A 21,813-nucleotide genomic window follows, 5' to 3' on the forward strand; every position below is an offset into this window, starting at 1 on the left:
AGCCACTGAGAACCAGAAAACACGTGTGGGGAGGAAAAAAAAATAAATATATTTGCGTCGTGAGTGGGGTAAATTTCTAAACTTCTGGTCAGAAGCTGGTTCTTCTGAAAAAAGTCCTGAGCAACTGAGTAGACAAACCTGGAGAAACGCTATGGCTTGGAGGATAAAGCACTGGCCTGGAAATGATGAAATTTAAGCTTTTTGGAACAGCAATGTCATGTATGAATAACTTGTGGCAACTCAGGTTACAGCTGTGAGCCTCAGTTTCCCCTGCAAAATTATTTCCAAAGCGGTCTGGCTCTCCTCACAAAAAAAAGCTCTACTAAAAGCGGCCAATATTATGGGTATTATTTTAGAAACTAAAACCTTTGAGGTGGCCAGTCTCACCAGTCCCTGAGGGAAGTTCTTCTCTTTTTGTTACATGAAAAAGTATGATTTTCCACTCCGGGGTGAGCTCAACCTTCAGATCGTTACAGCTGAAGACACCCTGGCAAAGCTCAGAGTTTCCACTTCTCTTGGGTTTCTTAAGTCTCCTTTTTAGTTTCACTTTGTAGTTCCTGTCTCCTCCCCCCCCCCCGCCGCTTTCATTTTTGGGGTTTCAAATTCACACAAAAACCAAAAGCATCGCTGACTGGGTATCTTTTTGCATTTCTCTCATTTTGATTAGTAACCAGAGCAGGCCAAATGAAATGACACTTAGATATCATTTTGGGGTTCAAAAATGCTTTGTAGACCTTAGGAACTACCTTCTTTATCATAGAGGATGGTGTACGCTGTCATATCCCTTATTTGTAGAGACAGAAATCAAAGCAGAGGCAGTCCAATAGCTTTATATTTTCATTTTAAGCACAAAATCCATGTTTCCAATTCCTTAGCTTCCATACTGGATGCGCCTGAGTTTTGAGGTCCAAACCCCTTTGGAGTTCAAGCCCCAAACCTTCATGCAAACGTGATGCAGCACATGTGCTGAAAATACGCATAATGATGAAATAAAACCAAACCTCCCTTGCTGAACAGAGACGGGAGAAACTTCTCTTTTGGAGGTGAACAGGGGTTCATGGCCGGGAACCCTGGTCTTTGCTGCAAGACACGGTTTCGTGTTGGTCTCAGATCCTCTGGTCCTCTCAACATCCCCGAGCCAAATAAAAAATGAGGTGTTTTAAACTGATTTTGATTGACTTCTCATCCTCGTGCTCAGTTTTTTCTGGCAGGGTTGCAAATGCAGGATCAGCTTTTAGTGACTGCAGCTAGAGCCATTACAGCTCCCTTGCTCCCTGCCCTACGAGGAGCGCAGAGAACGAGCGCTCACGTCTTTCTCCTAATTTCAGCACCTGGGAATTATTCTCTCCTATCCTGCAATTTTGACCTCTTTTCCTTTCAGTGTCACTTGCACTCAGAAAGCAAAAATCCAGTCCCGGGGGAATATACGGGATGTTTTACATCCCAGGACACCACTTTCAACACTTTGTTTTGGGACTGAAAAAGGAGGCAAGACAATCACCTGCTTGAGTGAGCTCTTTGGACGAGGCAAACAAGTGCCACTTTGTTCTAACTTGTGCAACCCAGGCAGCGGCTGAGGGGGTACGGGAAGGTCAAGACAGACCCGTGATTTAAAGGCAGGAGGGTAGTTTGGTGACTGAATGAGTTGGGGCTTCATTTTCAGAGGAGGATACAGAGAGGAGGCAGGTTGGTGCCTCAGTTTCCCCACTATAAGGTGGTGAATGTGCTGCCTACTCCCGTCACAAGGCTCCTAACAAAGCAGAATCACGGCACAAATCTACAGCGCCAAGCAACCCAACGTAGCCGCCACTTTGCGGCTGTGCACCTAGAAAGGAGTCATCGCTTGCCTTGCTCCAGGAGCAGGAGCATCGCCCCAACCTGGTCACTCTCTCCAGGCTCAGCTGTAAGCCAAGGCCAGCAGAAGGGAACCCTGGTGGACCTCAGCATACCCCACCTGAAGATGATCCACAAGGCAAGGCAAGCTCTCTTTCCCTTTGCTTAACAACAGAGTTTTGGACCCGCTGATGAATGCTGAAGCTTTAACCAAGCCCATATTGACTATAAAAAAAGCTCCTGCCTCTTGGGTATCTTTAAGGAGCACATAAGACTTCAAGGGCCCAAACACAACACAACTTGCTGGCCACGAATAGGATATACCCCTGCCAAAACCTTCCTCCGCTGCAGCTATGGCATTCTCCAGAAAACATTTTATAAGCCAGTCTCTGAGTTTTATGACATGAACATATAGAAGCAAATGTAAACTCCGCTGACCCTCATGCTGCTTTTTGGCTCAAGGAATTGCTTCTTTTTACATCTTTCTTCCACTTCTCCCTGGCTCCTTAACTAACCACAGATTTCTAAGAAAGAAGGAAATTACGTTAATTGAAACCTTCTCAGTACATTAGCAGCTTTAGCGGGAGCATTTGGGGAAGGGGGAGGCAGAAGAGTTAGGGCAGAGGGGATGTGCAGGATTAATTCACCCTTTGGAGGAAGATGTCAGGGTGTGAAAGGCCAGCTAACTGCTTTTGGTCACATCACGTTCCTTCTCCCGAGCGCCACTGGAGCTTGCCACCTACACCCCAGAGCAAGCAAGGGATGCTGGAGGGCTGGGCCAAGGCAGGACTCGGTGCCCCTGACCTGGCACGCACCAGACAAACACAATTTCTCTCCCTTTGTTTCCACGCTGACTGTAACAACCCTGCCCGGGCATCACACACCAGTCGGGCTTGAAACGCAGCGGAGTATTACCCAGCCTGCAAGTGGACGTAGTCGAGGGTTGAGCAGTTGTCATGTTTTACCGACACACCATCACATCTCATCCGCATTGTGCGCCAAAACAGCTCATTCACCTCCTGACCAGCAGATGATAGCTGGATCCTCCCAGCACCCAGATTTTTCATGCTAGCACCTCCATGCAAGAAGCCAGACTTGCAAAGCAAGACTTATGTGGCCGCGAAAACATCAGGAATGGGTCAAATTCTGCTTGGGAAACGTTTTGAGTTCAAAGGGGTACTATTATGATGCCGCAGTTGCATGGGAAAAATGGTCCGGCAAAACATAAGCACCAGGCTCCAGGGATTTCCACGAGCGTAAGTGTAAAGTTTTTGGAAACAGGTTTAGCGGGAATGGTGTTTCCACTGAAGTCCTCCCCTCCTTCCCCTCCCCGGCTGGCTGACTCTCCCAGAGTCTTGATTTGCAGCCTGCCTGAATACCACTCAAAATATTTTCTCAATTAGAGGAGAAAACAGGAATTTGCCACTTGTCTGCCTCTATTCTGTTGCCTGTCAGCATTCAGCAAATATTTCAATCGTAGCCCTTTGCATGCTGCTAGCCCTGCTCATTTAACCTTTGGCCCTTCCCTAGGCTAATCCATCGGCCTTTACCTTCAAATCTTTACAGCCGAGGGCTGACCGCAGGACGGGCTGGCAGGGAGGGGAGGACGAAAGGGGTGTTGGGGGGATAACTGATGCCAGACTTGGTTGCAGTTTTGGGGGGTAGCAAAGAGGATACAAATCTCTGACCATGCTCCTCGGAGAATTCGATTACTGCAGCTGGGATTTGCGCTTCCACGTCTGGAAGATGGTGAGGAAAATTAACACATTTAAAAAAAAAAAAGAGGGAAGGAAGGCCTCCGTCATCTCGGCTCTCCTCCACGCGGCCGGCAGCATCCTGAGGCAGGTACCTAATTGCCCTCAGAGCCTTTGCTCTTCTCCTCCCGCCTCGACCGCTCTCCTCCCCGTCTCATATGTCGCCAAGATTAGTAGCTCACGGTTCCGCTGTCAAAAGCGCGTGTGATGAAAATAATGCCCAGAGCGCAGCCTGTCAGCCCCAGAAGCGCCTGCTCAACTCTGATGGCGGAGGACCCTCAAAACCCATGCCTGCCCGGCCTCCCCCCTCCGCGAGCCGCTCAGCCGAGCACCCGTGGCGGCTCTCCTGGGGCCGTGCCCAGTGCCCGCTGTATGAGAAATCGCTGACCCTTCCGTCACGTGGACGCTTTAATTGTTCACGTTGGTATTTTGTTTCTCTCTACTGTAGACAGTTTGCTGTCTGTTATCTGTCCTTCATATGTAATTAATTGCATTGTCTCCCGGCTCATTAGAAACAAGCCCCTCTCCTCCTCTTCCCCCGTCTCCCCCAGCCAAGTCACAGTGTGCATTATTTAGGTTAAATCATGTTTAAGTAACTACATAAATAGTAGGTCGAGTTTGCCTTTTGTCTAGGCTGAGACTGTTGCTTGGCTCCTTTCTCAACGTGCCAGACCAGGACAGCCCTTAATGCTGGACGCTCTCAAAGGGAAACCCTCCCCGGACAGAGCAGCCGTGCCGCCCCAGGAGCAAGGGAAGGTCCTCGAAGCAGAAGGCTCGTCCAGTAGGTAACAAGAACGAGCTGCCAAACTTTAATAAGGCAGGCATAAAAGTCAGCGTTGCAGAGCAAAAATCCTGCCAAGAGGACGTTCATCGTCTAGCAAGAGGTGACAGCAAGAGGAAGGTGAGGTTTGTTGGGTTTTTTTTTTCCCCTCCGTAGCTTGTTCTAGCTAACGAAATGCACTTCGAGTGATATCACACATGCCGGGTCACCTGCTACCGTCTGAGCAGACCTCTCTTGCAGCTACAGCATTGAAACTCAGGTGCTACAACGCAAGGGAAAGACTTGTGAGCTTTCATTCAATTAAGAACGAAATGATAGTTTCTGAAGTGGGTTCCCTCAGTGCACCGGTTAAAAAAAAAAAAAATAATTGAGGATGTGGGTATACAGGTTCAAGCAATCTAAAAACCAACATGAATCATCACTTCAAACTCAAACAAAACCTGCACCAAACTGTCTCAAAGGGTTAGAGTAGTTAAACTAAAGCCTGCAAAGTTCATTTGGTCACTTTTCTGGACCAAAGCTTAATGTCCTTGTAGACCATTTTCCTGTGCAAAAGCACCGCTAATATCAGCTGATGTAAAGATCTGAGGATTTAAATATCTGCTTCTAGCTGGGAGTAACCACTGACGGAACGAGCATGAGAAAGCTTGTTTCCTAGAGATTTCCAGCTTAGCTTAAGAGATTTAATCATCTGGATGAGCTTCGGGTGAATCACCTGAACTTTTGGATACCAACAGCAGCCAAGACCTCCCATCTTCTTTGTGTGTGCACATCCTCGCTGATAGACCTGGGCTAGCCAAGTGCTTTAACTGATTGGACCGGGCTCAGCTCTGCTGGATTGCCTGCACAAAGGTTGTGAAGGGCTTCGGTGAAGACTTCCACATGAAAAGCACTGCAGACATTTCCAGAGGTGTTATGTGAAGCTAAATTACTGCTTGGGAAAACTGCTTATACCAGGAATGTGAGGCAATGAAGTTCTCTCTTCCCAGCACAATCTGGGTGCAGATGATGGCAGAACAAAAGCCTTCCGGGCCACCTAAGACCAATGAATCTCACCAGTGACATGGGAAGACCACCATGAAGAGCCAGGGCATAGTTCAGTTTTCCAGTCTGTCTACAGCTGGCCCTCTCCACCACACGGGCTTAAAAAGGATGGAGGTCACGAGCGCGTGTCATGCAAGTCACTAAAGTTGTTTTATCAGAGACCCTGAATCTAAACTTGCTGCCTGGGCTTAATACAACTGCTGATCTACCGCAAATATGTGCCGCTATTGAGCTGAACCCACCAAAATGGCTTCCCACCCCTACCCAACTGGCCCCCCCAATGCCGCTTCAGGAGGAGACAGTCCCCCCTGCAACTTCTTCCAAATCTAGGCAGACAAAAATAAAATATCCACAGCTTGGTTCATCAGAAACACACCCGGCTTTTGGGTGATGTTGTATTATTAATAATATAGGCTTTAAAAAAATAAAAAGCTCTCAAGAAGGCAAGGGGAAAGGAAGGAAGAAAGAAAAACATACACGAGTGGGGGAAGGGGGGAAAAAAGGACAACAATCTGAGACTTTCAATGGGAATGTCCAAAAATAACACAAACAGGATCTCCCTGCCATCTGCTCCGATCCTCTCTGAATGGCTTTCAAAGCAAAAAGCCTTGCCAAAACCTGACAAACAAAGCACCGAGCATCAGTTTTAATGGAATACCAATACTGCGTCCCCCCTTCCCCTCTTTCTGCTACATATACACACACCTTCCACAGCCCTCCAGTTGCCAAATAAATGACACTATGCAAAAAAATTTGCTTCGGTTACGAAGCTGAATAAACAAGGAATAATTTTGCAAGTGCTCCCATATGTCTCTGCTTCTCTGCTTACAATGGACACTAATAAGATTTGCCATAACTAATCCATTCTTTCACACCATTACCCTATTCTCTACCTTAAAAAAAAAAAATAAAAATTAAATTCTGCCTATCCCACGTGCATTTTTCCACAGCTTTCACACGGTTGAAACAAGGGTTTCAACAGCAAAGCCCACCCATCAGAGAGCAGACAGTTTCAACTTAGTTTAGGCCCCTCAGTGAGGTTTAAAGTTGAGTTTTACCGAACCTAAAGGAACAGAAAAATGTTTGTTACTGTTTTTTTGTCCCTCACAACTAAATACAGTGCCAGGATGCGGAGATCTCTGTGCGAAGGGCAGAAACCGATTCCAATTTGATTTTTTGTTATTGGGTTTCTTTTAATGATTCACATCTCTCCTGACAGACCTGAGAAACAAAACCAAACTGCTCTACGCCACGCTTCTTCGTGGTGCTTTGTTCCCTCTGCTATGTGCCAGGAGTACACCTTTACTAGCGTTGATCGAGTGTGGGTTTTTTTCCTTTTTTTTTTTTCTTTTTTTTTTTCTTTTTTTTTTTTTAGACATCTGAGGCCTAAATTACTTGAACAAACAAAAGAGTTTTCCCTCCCTCTCTCCCCCGCTGCCAACCCCCCAGTGCCGGATCTGCCCCTCCTCCTCCGGCACACAAATGGCCTCACACCAGACGGGACGGAGGGAGGGCTCCCAATTACGCCTCTTTATTAACGAGGGGCCGCGGCGGGGAAGAGACCGAGGCGGGGCAGAGGGACAGACAGCGGCTGCCGCCTCCTTCCCACCACCCAAAATGGGGAGAAGAGGTCACGGGTGATCTGCCGGGAAGGAGCCCGCGCGAGAGCGCTTTGGGCCACCTGCCAGCCCGCCCCATGCCGCGGGATGCCGCGGCGGGCGGGCACCGCTGGCCTGCCCCACCACCGCGTCTGGCAGAGGGTGGCAGGGGCGACCCGCAGGGACCCCGGTTCTTTCTTGCAGCCCGTGGATGGGGAGAGCTGGGTGGTGGCGGGAGCCCGAGGGGTGCACCGAGCCGCGGGGATGGGCACAGGGACTGGCAGAGGGATTCTTGCTGCAGTTGGAGCGGCAGAAGGTGGGACGCCTTCTCCAGCGGTCCTGGGTGAGACACCTCTGTCCGTCTCAATCTCCCACTTGCAAACTGGGGAGGACCTCAGGGAAGTGCAGAAAGCCTGCACTCTTTGGTAGTGTTCAACCACGACAGTCACAGGGCACCGCCTCCAATCTTCTGTCTGTACCATCCATCATCTAACTCCTTTCTCCCCATCTCCGCGGTGACTCACTTTCTTGTTCCGCTAGGAAAGACAGGAGGGTATTTTTGAGAAAAAGTCATGGTCAAAATCAAAAATCTTTCCTTCTCTCCTCTTTCAACCTCAAGCCACTGTGCATTCACCCTTCAGTGTTGTGGCATCACACCTGACGATAAACTTGCTGAGTCTCTCAGGCCTCCGATTTACCCATCAGACCCTCTCCAGCGCTGCCCGCATGGCCGCCTCCATCTGGCAGAGCCCAAATCCTCCTTCCTCCTTACCTCGCTGTTCAAATTCCTCTCCCACTGGGCTGCCTTTTTTTCCTCAGGAACAAAGCACGGCCCCCATGAGCAAACATTTCTACCCATCTGTGTCCCACAGCCATGACAAAAACATCTCCCCTTACTCCCAAAGTCCCCCTATAATTTTTCCCCAGACCTCACAGCACACTTGACATCCTTTCCTACTCCTTCCCCACTCTCTAAAACTAGATTTGGTCACTTTGTCCAGTCTTTGGGTTTATTTATTTATGGACTTTTATCCTACCTCTGCTCCTCGTAGAGGCTGTTTGGGGTCAACCTCTATCTGTGTTTTCACACAACTGGCAAGATTGCAGGCGGGCAGCAAAGATGCAGGCAAGTAAAGGGGACTATAAGGGGAGCATAAAGCATTTAGACTTTTTCTAACCAGGGATTAACACATGGGTTTTAAACAAGGGGACTCCCTTCCCAGCTGACGGCAGCAGCTGCACTTCTGACTCGCTCACAGAGTGGCAGGGAATCGAATCAAAGAGAAAAGAAGAAAGAGGACAACCCTTCCTTGGGGAGTAGGAAACACAATACAAGCTATTCTAAAACCCCTGCAAATACTGGCTTGGTTTTAGGTCAGGCTTTCCTTCCCCCTTCTGTCCCGTGTCCCCCCCTTCTCTTCTAACAAAGGGAAATTGGTATTTTTCAAAATTCTTCTGAAAGCCAACCCGGCAGATGGTTCTTTCCATGCCGGGGAGGGAACAAAAAGAAAAACCTGCCAGGATACACATCACCGAGATGTGACAAAGATGGGCATGGTGGCTGGCCTCTGACCCAGGGATTTCACAGGGGCCTATTAAACCATGTGGCCAAGATGGACTGAGTCAACTTGTATCTCCAGCAGTCAGCTGCTGTAGCCCACAGGCTCATGCTAAGTTTTACTGGCTTAAGTCAGGCCAGATAGACTGAAAAATGACAGGATTTCTCTACATTTCCACCCCACCTTTTCAGCACCTCAGGACAATCCCCCACACCACCATCTTAGCAGATGGAAGCGAAGTTCAGCAGCCAGATTCACAACGTAATAGAAAAAAGGCTTATTTAGACAGTAATTAGCAACTGTCCTACTTTACCAAAGTCTTATGTACACATAAGTCATACGAACTCCTGCACATGCAGAAAGCCAAGGGTGAGGCACTGTCAGTCCCTCTGTTGCACTCAAATGCTTCAGGTTAAGGATCTGGCTGTCCATCACAAACTGCTCTCCCTTGTCTTTAAAGCCTTCTTCTCTCTAGATGACATCAACAGCCAAATTCCCACCCTTCTCAAGGGTGCCCCAAGCACACCCAAGGGCACCACACCTCAAGAACCCAAGTTGCCTCCAAGGACGAAGCATGACTTGGTTACGTGCCACGTCTGCCAACCAAAGCACAGGGAGCAGCAAACGATGTACTGCCCTCCCGCAGAGCTGCCCCGTGCTTCACAAATTCTCATGAAGCACCTTAGCAGTTGCTGTCCCCAAGCGCCTAATAGCAGCTCCTGCCCACGCCCAGAGTCAATGACCCAAGGACAGATCGATCCCTCCCTATCACGCTCTTCCCAGTTCCTCTTGCGATTGCTGTGCTGTAGTCACAGAAGGAAACAGGCTTTCCCCCCACCCCTCCTTCATATCAGGAATATAATTACAAGTAATGCAATGGAATTAAGACAAGAGAGAGAAAAGGCTGGAGGGAATTCATCTTAATGATTACATAAATTATTAAAGAAAAATATCTGTGGAAAGCGAGAGGCTGTCTTTGGGAAGAGTACTCAGCTGAGTGCTGGTGAACACAACGTCAGAAAACAGGCAAGACAAATTAATTATCCCCATCTAACCTGCACATACATGAGGTATAAGAAGTAAAACACGTCGACAATCCAGTACCATCAATTCCCAGTGGAAGATGCAACAAAACAAGTGCCTTCAAGCTCCCCGCTAATAGAAATTAGGCAGGATACTGATGTAGGGACCATCCCTGCAGCTGAAAAGACTTTGGGTGGGAGGCAATGAGGGCTATTCAAGCCCCTGTTAGTGCTGCTGCTTCCCAGTGGAAAAATATCTGCCCCAGGTCTATTTTTCTTAGTCTTAAGAGTGAGCTTTCATTAAATTTCCTACCTGGGAACGCAGCAGATAAAATTTAGGTTAAGTTACCCAGGCCAGGGCAATATTTTAACATATACCAGGGCACAGGGGAGACTACTAAAAAACCAGTCCATTTAGAAATTTCAGTGCAGGCTCTACCTCGAAGGTATAAGGAAACTATTTCCCACGTATCCTCCTGGGATACACTTGCCAAGCGTGTTACAGAAGTGCCTTTTCACAGAAGTACCCGGTGAGGAACCAGTAATATTGTCCCACAGTGAAGCAAGAGTATAGTTGGTGGTGACACATCTGAGGGTCCACTGCTCAGCCCTCTCCTGGTCAGACAGAGCCACCAGCGAGAAGAACGGGGCGGTGGCCCCTGGCTCATTTGCTTGTGCCACCACATTCCTCCCGAGAGCATTCGGCAAGGCAAAATTACCCGCAAATCCCCTCCAGGCTGATTCTCATCTTTCAGCCATGCGGATGGAGAGTGGCTCACATGAAGCTACAACGCTGTGAAGTGCTGAAATTCCTCAATGAGCCACCCAGGTTTATAGTGGTAGAGTTGTTGTAACACCGATGTCAATAAAAGATACCATCTCTCTCTACAAACCTTGCCACCCAGGTGAGACAGAGAGCCATGAGAAACTGATGAGAACGATAATGAGTCCTCCAGTAAATATTCTTCGTTTGACTCCTACCACATTTTAGGGTTTGCAGACCAGAAGGGACTATTAAGGGCATCTAGATCGACTGATTGCACACCGGCCCCAAAACTCCACCCACTCATTTCTGCATCAAGCCTTAACTCTTCTTTGAGATAAAATTTATTTTTAAGCTAGAAGTGAAGACGCAGAGAGAACTTTGAAACAAATTCACCAGTTTCAATAACAAGTAGAATAGGACTGGCTTCCAGAAGGGCTGTGCACCCAACTCTTGAACATCAGACCACCACCTGGAAGACTCAGCTGTGTCATGGTTAAGCAATGACAGCTCAATGAAAAAGGCCCGAGTGTTACACTGGCCTGCAACAGGTTCCTTGACTGAGTCACTTAATCTCATTACTCTATTTCACATACTGTACTAAGAGACAAGATGTTTTCATTTCTCCTCCTTTTATTTCTACAGAGCTTGTGAACTTCTTGCAGGAGGACAGGCTCTCCTGATGCCTTCATACAGGACCTGCCAACAGCAGACATTGATGTACAATAGGAACATCAGGCACAGTCTTAAAACTTAGTTCTGCAAACACAGCTGCAGTTCACTGTCCATCCTGAATGACCACGTCCTCATCTTCAGCAATGTATCTTCCACAGCAGCCACAGTCGAAGCTATCTCTCCTCATCTTCAGCAATGTATCTTCCACAGCAGCCACAGTCGAAGCTATCTCTCAAATACACAACCTCATTTCTGTAGTAAGACACCTTAGCCCTTCCACTGTCCCTTTCACTGCTAGCCCACAGCTCCCAGCAAAAAAAAAGATAACAAGATGTTTTGCTTGACACCACCCTGAAGTACAACTTTTTTCCAGGCTGATCATCCTACTTTGAAGCAGTGTCCTGATACTGGTGTATGCACCATGCCTTCAGAACCCCTCTCCTGAGAGCAACCACCTGCAGCTCAGAGTCCAAATATAATCACAATGTAGAAATAGCACTTCATGTCCTGAAATGAAGGAGCCAACAGCCATTGGTCTAATTGATGATAGAGGTCATGGCAAGAAACGGAAAATAAGGCTCTTACGAAAACATAGCTAACTGTACTTGTCCTCGAGGGTCACATATCAAATGGAATCATTTTAAGGTTCAAGAGTTGGAGAAGTCTCAGCATTAAAAACCAAAACAATGCATGTTTACTCTGGGTATTTTTAGACTGGTTTCCTAAGGAAACAAGACTAACGTGATTGCACTGTGTTTGTGTGTCTGTGAATGCACACATGATCTCCTTGCCTGCCTGCACGACCTTCTCCTCAATGTTTTTGGAATATTTTGACTAAATTCCATCAAATTTGATGGAAGAACAGAAATCTTTGAGATTTGATATTCAAAGAAGTTTTGCTCAAATTGTTTGCTGGCCAAAAGATAAGGACCTCTGAGGGGCTCCCAAAGAGGGCTTGGTCAGCAAGTTTACTCATCATAAGACACCGGAGAATCCACGTAAGAGGAAAGTGGTCAGAAACGAACTTTCACAAGTTTCTGTGCTCTTAGAAAAAGAAAAAAAAAAAAAAGACACGCTGAGGGCATCAGGTGAAGCCCTACTTTCCATTCAAATGAACTCAAGACAAGTCCATCAGGCAGTCCCACTGACTACGCAGGGGAATGTGGGCAGCGAGAAGCCCATCTGGGAATGAAGCACATGAAGAATTAGACCTGACCTATGGGTGCTAGCTGGGTGTGCACGTGTGTGTGAAAAAGGGATTGAAGACGAAAAAGCTGGAGAAAAATCAGAAGGTATCTGTGGTCAGGCATGCCTGGAAGGAGAGGAGAGGGAGCACGGCGTGCAAAAGTTGATGCTGCAGGAACGTGAGCATGTGCACAAAGGACTGACACCCCTGTGCATCCCAAAACCTCTGCAAATGAAGACACAACCAGCAGAGAGGTTTGCAGCTCTGAGTGCACAGGCCAACGCATCGCATCTCCAGCACATCTCTGTTAGCCTGGAGGCCACAGTGCTATCGATACAGAACCAGCGTGCACTGACTTGGCCAAGCCTTTACAAAGCTGCTGGGAGCAGCACCCATGCCCTCCTGCAGTTCAGTGGTGGGGACTGCAGGACGCCCAGGTTCCCTGCACTGGTCCCAGTTGCTTCCCTGCAGCATCTCCTCAACCCCAAAACCAGCACTGGGGACATTTTGCCACGGTTTGAAAAGAGAGGCACAGCACAAGCAAACAAGGAAATGTCACAGCAGGCCGTCGGACTCGGCCATGGGAGTGACTGTTGCAAAACAAAACCTGTCCTTGACATGGACGGCCTCCACAAGCCCTGGTCATATGGCAGCTAATCAAATACAGTGAGTCTTCCTCGTTTGGCACTCCACGTTAAGAAGTAAAAGCCTGCTTAGAATTCCCCAGCCCACCCCTTCACTGTCAGATGTTTGCTTCTTTAAGAAATACTTGACTACATGCAAAAAAAGAAGTCACAATTCCTTGGGAGCAGACAGACAGTGAAGGATGGGCATCAGCCAGTTCAGACAGAGCACTGAGCTGGAAAAGGAACTCTGCCTTATTCCTGTCACAAGGTATCCATGACGTGATGCAAGGTGGACACTGCTCCAACAGGCTTTGGAGAAGGAGAAGAATAAGAGCTGGAATCCAGCCCTACCTGCTCTTCACAGGAGGACTGAACCACCTTCAGGAGGGACCAGCCTCCCCCAGGTGACTATATGGGGGCCCAAGAGGACTCAGCTCCCAGTCTGGGCACCTCAGGTACCTTCAAGGACCGAGATGAACCTGGGCCTGAGTGGTTCTAAGATCACAGCAAAACTGGTTTCTTAAGCTCTGAAGTTTTTACAAAGAAATTCATTCCTGCTCTCTTTCTGGGGGGGAGCCCGAGGTAGTTATGGTGGGAGGGCACCAAACTGCAGCTGTTTCATTTGTGCCTTCAACAATGAGGTAGAAAATAAAAGCTAGCCAAAATGAAACCTGGGATGAATATCAAAGATCTGAGTTTGTGTAGCTTTGCATCCCCATGTTTGCGTAGAAAGACCGTAAAAATGCCAGGAGCCTTGTGCCTGTTAGAGCAGCTCCGAATTGTTCTCTCAGCTGCTCAAAAGCCAGTTTCATCTTAAATGCAACTAGAAGAAGACTTCCCCACTGTGCTGGCACTTCTGCGGCTCTACCACTATTCCATAACCTGGGCAGAGTCTGAGGTCTACATTGCTGGCATGAGCTTCAGGTACCTGCCACCAGCATCATTTAGAGCAGCCTCAAGGCTTTGCTAAGCAAGAGTGGGGACATGACATGACCAATGCAGAAACAGGTCCAGGCTGTCTCTCCAGCTCTCCAGGACCTATGGAGACTCCATCCTTTGGGGGGAAAAAAAAAGAAAAAGAAGCTGTAAATCAAGGCAGGTACCACCACAAATGCGCAAGTGCTTTCTCCTCCTCTCTAAGCCACATGTGGCACAAGGAGCGAGCACTTACATCAACTCCCTGAGCCACGTTTGGGACCGCAACAGGAGGAGCTGACTCGGAGGACACCTCACACGGGGATGCCCTTAGCAAAGAGGAATAAGCTTGCGCTACGAGCAGTTGGATGATCATGCACACAGATCACTGGGGAGAGGAGTCCGACAAGAGCTGCAGAAGCACGTGAGAACCTGGAGGGAAAGCGCCATGTGCAGTCAGCGGTGCAAAGAAGGGGGAAGGGGGGGAAGCATTCATGATCTTCTGGAAGAAGAAGGGGTGCAAAGGGAAAAACGTGAATGAGAGAGTCCTCAAGGAAAGGCAAGCCACGGGAGAAAGTAGAGTGTGTGGGGCAGGGGAAAGGAAGACAATGAATTGAATTTGGAGGGAAAAAGTTCTAGAACCACTTCCTGCAGAGAAACCGCAAATATCTACAGGAACTCAAAGGAAAATCCAAGGATAGAGTTTCCTCAGACTGCACACAAGGAAGCTTTACTTCCAACTGACTTGCTGTTGCTTATCTCTCAGCAATAAAATGCAATCACCCACCCTAAGCCCTCAAAAAAACCCAGTGCAATAATAATTACAAAAAAAGTGTTTACATCCCCCGAAGCAGGACATTATGTATATGATGGAAGCTCCAAAGAAACTTTGTCAGGTTATCCTTAAAGAAAGAAGGGGATGGAAAAAGAAGTGTTTGCAGACACAATAAGATAGACAGAGCAGCAAATGAAGGGAGGGGAAAAAAAAAAAAAAGGAAATAAAACAAAACCAGGGAACTACTGCTCATCTGGGCCTTGTTAAATGCTACATGACAGGCAGGGAATGCTGATGGATTGCTTCGTTGCATTTGGTGCCACGCTTTCAGTGCCCGTCCAGACTGACAGCATGTTTCCTTATCCAAACAAAAGGCACCTTGGGTGATGCTGAGGATGCTGGACTCGAGCAACCCTGCTGCAGGTGGGAGAGCAGCGGCTGCAGCGCTTGCCAACGTGCCAGCAGGACACCCTTTGGGCTCCTGGCTTTTTTCTTCCCTCCCTCTCCAACGAGACTGAATGAAACGGAGGCATTTGCGGGTTTAGAAGTGGCAAGGGCTCAGCTCGCTCCATCCCCAGGCGCCACAGGGTTGAAATAAGAGCAAACCCTTACAGAGTGTTTGTGCGCTTTCCAATTGCCGCAGAAGCGGCCGCACGGACAGCCCAAGCTACGATTCACCTTCCCCCAGGAAAGGGCTTAGGAAATTACCTACCCTCTCGTTTTCAAGAAGGGGAAGCTGTTGTGAAACTTGGCATGGTCACGACTTAAAAGAAACCCCAAAAGCCGCTGGGTTGCAGCCAAGCAGTCGAGCCGGCAGAGCAGAGGTTCCCAACGCCGATGCTCTCCCAGCCCCTGCTCCCCTCCCCGCTCCGGGGCACCAGCAACCGCACCCAGCAAGATCCTCTCGTGGGTTCCCTCCCCTCCCATTCACCATCGCATAACATCCCTAGGGCAATCGCTCAGACGGAAAAGCAACATGAGGAAAGTATTTAATGTATGTTTATGTCTTTTAATATAGTGTAGCAGCTGGAATCAAAGGCGGAAAAAACAGGCCCCGGCGCATGAGCAGCGTGGCTCTCCGCAGAGCCCCCTCCTAATCAGCGCCGTTCCCCGGACCACGGCTTTAGAAAGCAGGCACTAGCCCCGACTGCCTAATTAGCAGAAATAAGCGGAAAGCTTAAGAACAGGCGTATCTTCTTCCTCCCTAAGTGGCCACCGAATAAATGCTATATCCCCAGTTCACAGCCCCTTTTTACAGCGCTGGCATTACCAGTCCTTTGTGTACCCACATGCTGTTACTTAAATTGCTTCCATGTTTTCATTACTTGCCCTCTGTGCTGTGTGTATTGAAACTCCTGCAAGAACGCTGAAGTGGTATTTCAAAGCACTGGGGACTGCTGGAGATGTGGCTGAAATTATTATGCAACAAACTTAAGTGATTTTTCAAGTCCTGACAGAGTTTGCTCCCCTCAGGGGGAAAGGTAAATTCAGGTGCTACTCCATGAGGTGCAGGACAAAGCTCCCACCCACCGGGGACACAAGCGTGGCACTTGCAGCTCAGCCCACGCTCAGCTCTCCACCCCTATAGACAGGTCTATATACACGCCCCGCATACATAAGCGAGGTGGTAAACTCCACGCACAAGGGAAACGTGTACGTTGGGCCCAACTCTCCCGGCAAGAACCCACAGAGGACAGCGGGGCGATGCCAGCTGAGGATCGGCCCCACTGGCTTAAACGTGCCGTTCCCTGCTGCTGCTGCTGGTAGCTGAGTTCGTGCTGATTAAAGCAACGGGCAATCAAACAGACCGACTCTGAAACATCAAAACCGCCAGAATCATTTAAATGGGACAAACTCTTTTTTTTTTTTTTAACCACTACCGGCGCTCTCAACGGTTCCACAAGTACACGCAGAAGGTCCCTGCACGCTCCCCTCTCCCCGGGAGACCCGCGTGTGGGCCGGGCAGCTTCAGCTCCGTGCAAGTTTCAACTTGTTGTTTCCTCCTGCCCATCTTCCCCTAAAAATCGCCGCCGCTGCCGTGAGACACACGCGCCGGCCGTGAAGGCCATCGTGCTGCCGGCGCTGGAACCCTTCTGCCACCGATCTCCAAGCTCCCTCTGCTGCGGTACCTTCCATCACCCCTCGAGACGAGGGCTTTGCAGCCAAGGCCTGATCCCGTGAGCTGAGAGGCAGTCGGGCGCGACACCCCTTCGGCTGCAGGGAGGCAGATCATTTACCACCCCGGTGATGCGGGCTGCGGGTCTCCAGGCACCAAACCCCTTGAGATCACAGCACTGGGGTCTGTCCAGATCCCAGCTGGGGACTCCTCGGCCATGGCCACGGCCCAGCAGCTGCCGCGCGGCAGCCGTTGGGTGTTATGCTAATGGACGCGCCGGTGCGGCAGCCCTCTCCCCATCTGCTCAGAGCATCCACCTGCTGGCTTTGGGGTTTTGGTTGTGGTTTTTTTTTTTTTTATGTGTTTTGTTTTGGTTTAATGGCCAGATTAGGCCAGTGCTGTCCCAAAGCGCTCCCAGCCCGTGCACGGGGTACGAGCACAGCTCCAGCCAGCTCAGACCTCACAGCACAAGCGCGAGCTGGATGCAGCCGTGTTTGGACCACGATCCACCTCCTTCAAACTCTTTATCTTTCCGCAATTAAAGTCAAACCCTGAACGTAACCACGCTACAAGGTGCTTTTTTGTTGTTGTTTTTGGGGGTGGTTCCCTCCCCCCCCCCCATAGTTTTCCTAAATAAATAAAGTTTATTTATTTAACTTTTTTTAGTTGAATTTATAACTTTATTTATTTAACTTTATTTATTTAACCTTTTTGGATGGCCACATGGAGGAATGAACATACCTTCCATACCCACCTGACTGGGTGATAAATAGAAATGATAGCTCTGATTTTTAAGCAGTCATATTCTCCACGGTCCATGCACTGTGGTTTGCAAGTCTCTTTTTCTCCCTGCATGGCCATGGAGGGATTGCTTGTGACACCTTTGCTGTCACCAAGCATGGTCTCACACAACTGCTAGTTCCCCTGAGACCTCTGCAAGTATTCAGGGAGGAAAGGGGAGTGGAAATAAGACATTTCTCAGTGCTAAGAAGACAGCCCATCCTTCTCAATAGGTGGGAAAATCTCTTCTCAGTGTAATACTGGGACATATCTCTGCTGTGCTAAAAAGAGTTATTTTTTTCACGCACATGGAGTATGCCATTTAGCAGGATTCTAAGATAAAAATCCCCTTGATTTGGGGCTTTTTTTCCAAGTCCAACTTCTAAGAGAAGTACTCTCAGAGTGAGCAATGTTCACCTCCCTATGCTCTGCCTTGAGTCAATGGGAAACGTTGATGCTTCAGAAAGTGATTTAGAGTTACCAGAATTTTGGTCTAAACCAGTCTGTCAAGGAGACTGTCTCCAGGGAGAGCCACTGGCAATGAGCTTCCTCAAGGCTTAAAGTAGCCTTGTGAGCATCCATCACGTGTATAAGGTATGGGAGAAGTAAATGAATCCCCCCCTTCTGCACAGTGAGGGATCCAAGCTGCATGAGCAGGAAAGCCAAGTCATCCCCCGAGCTCTGATCAGTGGATGCCTACATCCCAGATGAATTTGTCGAGGTTTTGCAAATACTCATGAGTCTTTCATCAAATCTGGGTTGCTGTCTGAACTCATCACGGTGCCCACATGTTGCTAGAGGAGGCAGAGGTGAAATATTTGTACTGTGATAAAGCCTCAACCCGACCAAAACTCCTTTGTCTAATGCCTAGGGCAGAAAACACCAAAATAACACAAGGTGTCCCTCCCCTCACCAGTATTGCCTAAAACACTCAAACTAAATTTGTTTCGAAGACTAAGTGTAGGGCACATTACTGAAAAATCAAGGCAACAGCAAAACCAAAGGGCGCTCCTGAAAGCAGCTCACACAAAGAAAGGATTTTCTTTCTTTCCCCCTCCCTCTTCCTTTCCTTCACTAAATAAAAAAAAAAAAAAGATCCATTTTTACCCAAACTTAAAAGTACCAGAAATTTCTCTCCATTTTTCGAGAAAATGATACGCATCTGGAAGAAAATGAGACTTATAATGGAAGTATTTTCTGAAGCATAACTATAGTGTTGCTAGCACAATGCTGTAATCAAGAATAATGGAGCCCGTCGCCCGGTATACAGGAATGGATTCAATTGTTCGCTGTGCACATACCTGTATTTTAAAAATGTAGTCGAAAGCTTTAACTGCCAAAAGGCGCGAGCATTAGCGCTCAGACACAAAGCAGTTTAGAAGTGGGCTCCTTCATTTATCACTCATGTAATGATTAATCTTAAATCTCAATTACCCACAAAAATAGAAGAGGCCTGGCTGAACTTTTGATCTCTTCTGAACTGGTTCGTCTGAAGGATAGTTCAAGATCATCCCGGCAGCATACGCGGCAGCGCAGGATGATACCTGCTCTGTATTAGCTCCTCCTTGCCAAGGCTATGCCTCGGACACAAACTCTTTGAGCAGGTTTAATCCTACCCTCTCGCTCTGCTTTCTGGAGAAAGGGGAAATACGGGAAAGAACAGGACTTACCTTCTTTTTGGAGTGTGATCTGTCCTCCTCTTTAGCTGCTTTGCTATTTTTCCCAGCTCTGGAAAGCTTCTGCTCCCCAGACTGCTTGATGGTGATTTTGATCTCGGGAGGGCAAATATAGTTCTCCAAGTTCTTTGGGGGCTTCTTTGCTCTCTTGGTGGTCTGGATCTTTAGTTTTAAACTCCCCTCCGTGAAGTTAGCCTCCTTGATGGAAAACTCCTGCTCCTCCAGGCCATCTCCTGCCACCCATTTCTCGCTGTCCGCATTGGAAGTGGAATCCACATCTCTCCCAGAACCCAGCTCATCCTCTTCCTCGGGCTCCAGCCTCTCACCGCTCACCGGGATCCCTTTCCCCGAGCCCGCCGCAGGCAGCATCGTCTCCCCCGCGCAGCCGGAGGCAGGCGGAGGCTTCGCCGAGGCGACGGCGGCTGGCAGAAAGTCTGCCTCGCCCCCCCTTTGCCGGGAGCTGCCCAAAGTCTCTCTGGGCTCCATAGCAGTACCGCAATGCCCTGGAGTTTTATCAGAGGGAAGGGGAGCACGGGAGGGGGTGAGGAGAGCAAGGGCAAGTACGATCCTGGGGAACGAATGGTAACTGTCCGCCGAATTCAACGTCCCGATCGCCCAGTGGCCGCAAGGAGCTCAGAAGAGATCAAATCTGCCACTGTCAAAAGAAAGGAGAAGAAAAAAAAGGAAGTTAGCATGCATACACATATCGAACGTGAGTGTGGAGATGACTGAAATGGGGCACGCTTGAGCTTCCCCTGCGGCATCTCAAGGACCTTCCTTGAAGCAATGGGAACCGAGGCTGGCTGGCATTTCTGAGGGCTGGAGCTGGTATGGCAAAGTGAGGAACGATAGCCATGTGTATTGCTAAACTGATGGAAATAGATATATAAAAAACAAAATATAGTGTATAAATGCAAACGCTTTCCACTGTGGACTTGAGAAATAAATGAGGGAGAAACCAGCTCTCCACACCCATGAACCTCCTCGTTATTTCAAACTGTTTGCTGTCACAGGGGTGTTTAGAGGGGAAAAAAAAATAGAGGCAGATGCTTGCCTCAGGTTAAGCAATAAGGCAGTGATGGGGGCACAAGAAAACATGGTGTTGCCCTATGAAACAGAAGTTTCAAACTCCCTATTTCCCCACTTCCCAAGCAAGAGAGAGACGCCCTTGGCTGCTGGCTATTCTGACTCTGCTTTGGGCGAGTTATTCAGTACACGCTGGGCCAGGCACACACTGCCTGCAGCCCAAGATGCTCCCTGGGATGCTGGAAGTGCAGGATGACCAACATGGGTCTTTTGTATTTCAGGGACCTGAGTACTGAGGGTGATGGAGGAAATCTAAACTCAATGTTTTCCAGAGTTCCTCATGCCCTTGGGTACCGGGTCTGCTCTGTGGCAAAGGCTTGGGTCGACTGAAGCAACGACTGTGCTCTCGTCCTTTCAAATGTGGGGTTTCTTTGAAACGTCACGGACTGAACCCTTTGAGATGGAAGCACTCCTATTAAGTACCTTAGAATGCCATGGTTAAAGTTAGTGGGAGAAGCTGTAAATGTTCAACTGAGGTAAAAGATGTCTCACTCAATGACATAGAAAGACTAAGCCAAATACCAAGCATTTGATTTAAAAAAAAAAAATACACGTAGGGTGTTTTTAAAGGTGTTGAGGTGCTTTCATACACCTTCCCTAAAATCCCCTATATAGCCACCACCCACCCTGCCACCCATCATGGTAAACCAGTTTAGGCTACAAAATTAACAGAAGAGTACCTCAGAGAGAAATAGAGATATTTTCTGCTACTTTAGCAGAAACAACTCCCTGGTGGGTCAGAGGAGTATCACTTCTGGCATACAAAGAAGGAAACAAGAAGGCACTGCCAGGAGTAGGTGCTGGGGGTGCAGACCCAGTCTTTCAGCAGTAGCTCCCTGCTAGATTAGCTCTGCTACGCTGCCAAGTCCCACCCCTCAACCAACTGCAAGCAGGATCTGAGCACAGCCAGGGATTTCCCAGGCCATTCTCAGTAGCAATAAACCATAAAAAAAAATGATCTTGCTACCTATCACCAAATCATAACAGCATTGTCAGCATAGACTATTCTACTTTAAAGAACAGCTCATCAAGAAAAATCCCATGCCCTTGTACCACTAGCTTCTTTCTGCTTTTCAAAAATATCTTGCATGAGGTTAAAATTCAAAAAGAAGTTAATAACAAGCACCTTTTATCAGTCATATAACTACATTTCCACTGGAGTATGGCCATGGGTCACTTGTCTGACCCTGGCACATATGGCTACTAATGGAAAGTCCTAAGCATCCTAGAGCTCCATGAAATCATTGGGTGACCTCCACCCAGGTCCCAGCAGACACAAATTCAAATAAAGTTCCCATAAATAGCACAGGCTGACAGCCCAAGCAGGAAAAAAAAAAAAGGGAAGAACTATCATGGAGCCTGAACTACCATCTGGCCTTAGAAGTGGTTTTTGTAGCTCACAGTAGATAGAAGTACACCGTAAAAACACTTATGCTTAAGTTGCACATCTTCTGGCAATAGGGCGGAGACTCATTTCCCAGAGCTGCTGCCACTAGTCTCATTCAAGGTGATCTTGAAGAACTAACAGACTCAAGGTCTCCTGCACGCCTGCCTTGATTCACCCTGCGGTCAGCAAGTCCCTCCATTTCACCACCTGTGAAACAAGGATAATGCTTACCTCATT

General features: G+C 48.3%; 1 protein-coding gene across 1 annotated transcript in view; it reads right to left on the reverse strand.

The window, feature by feature from the left end:
• Window positions 1–19,669, reverse strand: part of SETBP1 (SET binding protein 1) — a gene marked incomplete at its 3' end in the record, with an annotated part of 246,062 nt that extends 226,393 nt beyond the window's left edge. The window contains 1 exon segment of the mRNA XM_082013439.1: window positions 19,098–19,669. Within this exon segment, the coding sequence (XP_081869565.1) occupies window positions 19,098–19,589 (492 nt within the window). The 5' untranslated portion in view covers window positions 19,590–19,669.
• Between the last annotated feature and the right edge of the window lie 2,144 nt (window positions 19,670–21,813).

Source organism: Phaethon aethereus (genome assembly GCF_964289735.1).
Source record: "Phaethon aethereus genome assembly, chromosome: Z".
NCBI lineage: Eukaryota > Metazoa > Chordata > Aves > Phaethontiformes > Phaethontidae > Phaethon > Phaethon aethereus.